Source organism: Phaethon lepturus, unplaced genomic scaffold (assembly GCF_000687285.1).
Source record: "Phaethon lepturus isolate BGI_N335 unplaced genomic scaffold, ASM68728v1 scaffold13218, whole genome shotgun sequence".
Lineage (NCBI taxonomy): Eukaryota > Metazoa > Chordata > Aves > Phaethontiformes > Phaethontidae > Phaethon > Phaethon lepturus.
Window position 1 is genome coordinate 27,930 of NW_010556994.1, and position 3,339 is coordinate 31,268.

The following is a 3,339-nucleotide window of genomic DNA, read 5'->3' on the forward strand; positions in this document are numbered from 1 at the left end:
GAGGGGAGACCTCATCGCTCTCTACAACTACCTGAAAGGGGGTTGTGGCAACGTGGGTGGTGGTCTCTTCTCCCAAGTAGCGATAGGACGAGAGGAAATGGCCTCAAGTTGCCCCAGGGGAGGTTTAGACTGGATATTAGGAAAAATTTCTTCACCAAGAGAGTGGTCAAGCATTGGAAGAGGCTGCCCAGGGAGGGGGTGGAGTCACCATCTCTGGTAGTATTCAAAAAACATGTGGATGTGGCACTTCAGGACATGGTTTAGGGGCCATGGGGTGTTGGGTTAACGGTTGGACTTGATGATCTTGAAGGTCCTTTCCAACCTTAGTGATTCTGTGACACATGTGCATGACCTTGCACTTGGCCTTGTTGAACTTCATTAGGTTTGCACAGGCCCACCTCTCAAGCCTGTCCAGGTCCCTCTGGATGGCATCGCTTCCCTCCAGCATGTCAACCGCAGCACACAGCTTGGTGTTGTCAGCAAACTTGATGAGGGTGCACTCAACCCCACTGTGTGTCGCCGACAAGAATGTTAAACAGTGCCAGTCCCAATACTGACCCCTAAGGAATACCACTCATCACCGGTCTCCATTTGGACATCGAACTGTTGACCACAACTCTTTGAGTGCGACCATTCAGCCAATTCTGTATCCACTGAGTGGTCCATCTATCAAATCCATGTCTATGGAGGGTACATACCCTTTAATTGTTTGAATGTGTTCCTCAGGCACTGTTGGCAATTCAGGCCATAAATGAATGCTCTTCATACATTCCAGCACCTCAAAAATGTTTCATGAAAAATGTTATGTAAAGTGTAGCCTTTGACAGACAGGACAACATATTTTACTTTTTTTAGTGGCTATTTTAGAAAAAACTGCAATAGGTACTAAGTTACTTGCTCAGTAGTCATAATTGTGTAAGCTGACATAAATTGTTAAAGATTTATATTAGGGCAAAAAGTCTTGATGTACGCTTTCATGCTAAAACATCATCTGAATAAAGTAATTTACTGTTCTTTCTTCCTTTTTTTTTTAATATAAAAGATTAACTAACTTGACTTTTGTAACATATGGTCTGAATGCTGTTGAAAATGAAAAGCACTAAGTCAGTCTACTGCAGTCTCAAATCAATAGAGGAACATCTTCAAGTAGTTCAATAATTCATAAACTGATCAGCAGAGAACTACCACAACACTTGAAAGTAGATTTTGCTACAATGACACAATCTTAATCAGCTGGCTTTCATACAATAAAAACCTTCGTTACAGCCTAATGCAAGATTCCTAGAGACATGACCAAACAGTGTTCCTGCCATAAGAAAGCACAAGGAGATTAAGAAAACTACAAAACAGCAAACATTCAGGTAAGAATAAAGGTATTCAGTGATCTAGAGCACAAACACAGCACCAATTGCATCAACAGAATAAGTGTGCTTAATTACATCTCATTTTAGCAACTGTAAATTCCCATAAATCCCAAAAGATAAAATTAAAAACCTTATTAAAAAATATGTAGGATTTTAACATTTTAGGACAACTCAAAGCATGAAGACAACAATTTGACCAATTTTAAGGACAAAAATGCTTTTACAGTTGGAAGTACCTACCTGTTTCTTGAGTCGGGATATTGGATGAAATTGAGAACGGTAGCAACTTGCACAGTTGATCAGTGGTTTTATGAGCGTATGTTCCTGATTTACAAAATCATAGACAATACACAACAGTTTCTTTAAACTGTCCTAATCGTATGCAGACCGAGACTTACACTTGATTTTATGCAAGCCACCTATAATACTGAAGTCAATAAAGACTTCCAAATGTCTGAGGGCTGAAAGCAGTAATCAGCACAGTGAGCGTTTAAAGCTCAATTTCTTTGACACATTTTAACTATGAAGCCTCACAGCAGCTGAAAGAAAAGCAACCAAGTATTCTTTTTAATGCAGCAACATGCAATATATCTTGAGAAACTAAAAAAGCTGCAACTAATAAAGAGAAGATTTATCTCACAGTTTGCTGTACAACATTGAAAGAAGTAATCCCAAATATTAGAAGGAAACTGGGGGGAGAAAATGTAATAATTGCTAATGTTGAGACACATATATTGCTAGACAAAAAGTGTTCACAAATTCACAGTATAGAGTATGGATACAAATCACACCACCATTAGTGAGTCACTATGATTTATAGTGTCTCAGAGAAAAAGAAAAACTTAAATATTACATATCTCAGTGGCTGAGCTACTGCTGTTCTACATACCTTTCTCATAATTCAACAGATAAACAGGCTAGGTTTTGATACAATTTGACAAATAAAATTAAGTGGAATCACTATAATTTATGGATCACGCATATGAATAAGGAGCGGTTAAGCAAACAAGGTACAATAAGAAAGGGTAAAATTTTGGAATTTTCTGTACTTATTTGACTACAAAACTAGAAAAAAACATACTTTCACAACTTTTTACTTGGAGGAATAATTCATTACCACAAAAAGCTGCTGTCAAGAAAGATTCAGTCATAAGACTCTCTAAAATCAGATTTCGCATCCAAAACAACTGAAAAAAATCTTCCCAGAGCATACTACTGACCCCTACCTTAAAAGCAAACATGTCCTCATCTGAAAATCTGCAGAGAAGAGTAATTGCAAATGCAACTATCTGATTAGCTACTTCTCTGGGAAATGCTTTTACATTGATCTCTCCATGGCTTAAACGATCTCTTAGACGTGGACCCTCCTGGTGGTTCAAGAAATCCCAAAGAAATTCCTGTGGAAACACACACCAAGTGTATAGAATTTATTCTATGCATAGTCACATAGAATAGAACATACTCAGTTGTCCTGGTTTCACCTGGGATAGAGTTAATTTTCTTCACAGAAGATAGTGTGAAGCTGTATTTTGGATCTGGGATGAAAAAATGTTGATAAGGTACTGATGTTTTCAGTTGTTGCTAAGCAGTCAAGGACTGTCCAGCCCACCAGCGAACAGGCTGGGGATACACAGGAAGCTGGGAGGGAACACAGCCAGGACAGCTGACCCAGGCTGACCAAAGAGATATTCCATATCATATGATGTCATGCTTGGTATATAAAGCTGGGGCGAAGAAGAAGGAAGGGAGGGAGGAGGGGAACAGGGATATTCAGAGTGATGGCATCTTGTCTTCCCAAGTAACCATTACACATGATGGAGCTCCGCTTTCCTGGAGGTGGCTGAACACCCTCCTGCCAATGGGAAGTGGTGAATGAATTCCTTGTTTTGCTTTACTTGCGTGCGCAGCTTTTGCTTTACCTATTAAACTGTCTTTGTCTCAACCCATGAGTTTTCTCACTTTTACTCTTCCGATT

The 3,339-nt window shown here is 39.3% G+C and overlaps 1 protein-coding gene across 1 annotated transcript in view; it reads right to left on the minus strand.

The window, feature by feature from the left end:
* The window catches only part of ERMARD (ER membrane-associated RNA degradation), an 18,370-nt gene that overhangs the window by 5,446 nt on the left and 9,585 nt on the right, over positions 1-3,339 (minus strand). The window contains exons 11-13 of the mRNA XM_010292633.1: positions 2,591-2,761; positions 1,605-1,688; positions 699-778 (exon numbers count right to left, since the gene is read on the minus strand). Coding sequence (XP_010290935.1) covers positions 699-778; positions 1,605-1,688; positions 2,591-2,761 — 335 coding nt within the window. The remainder of the gene's footprint in view (positions 1-698; positions 779-1,604; positions 1,689-2,590; positions 2,762-3,339) is intronic.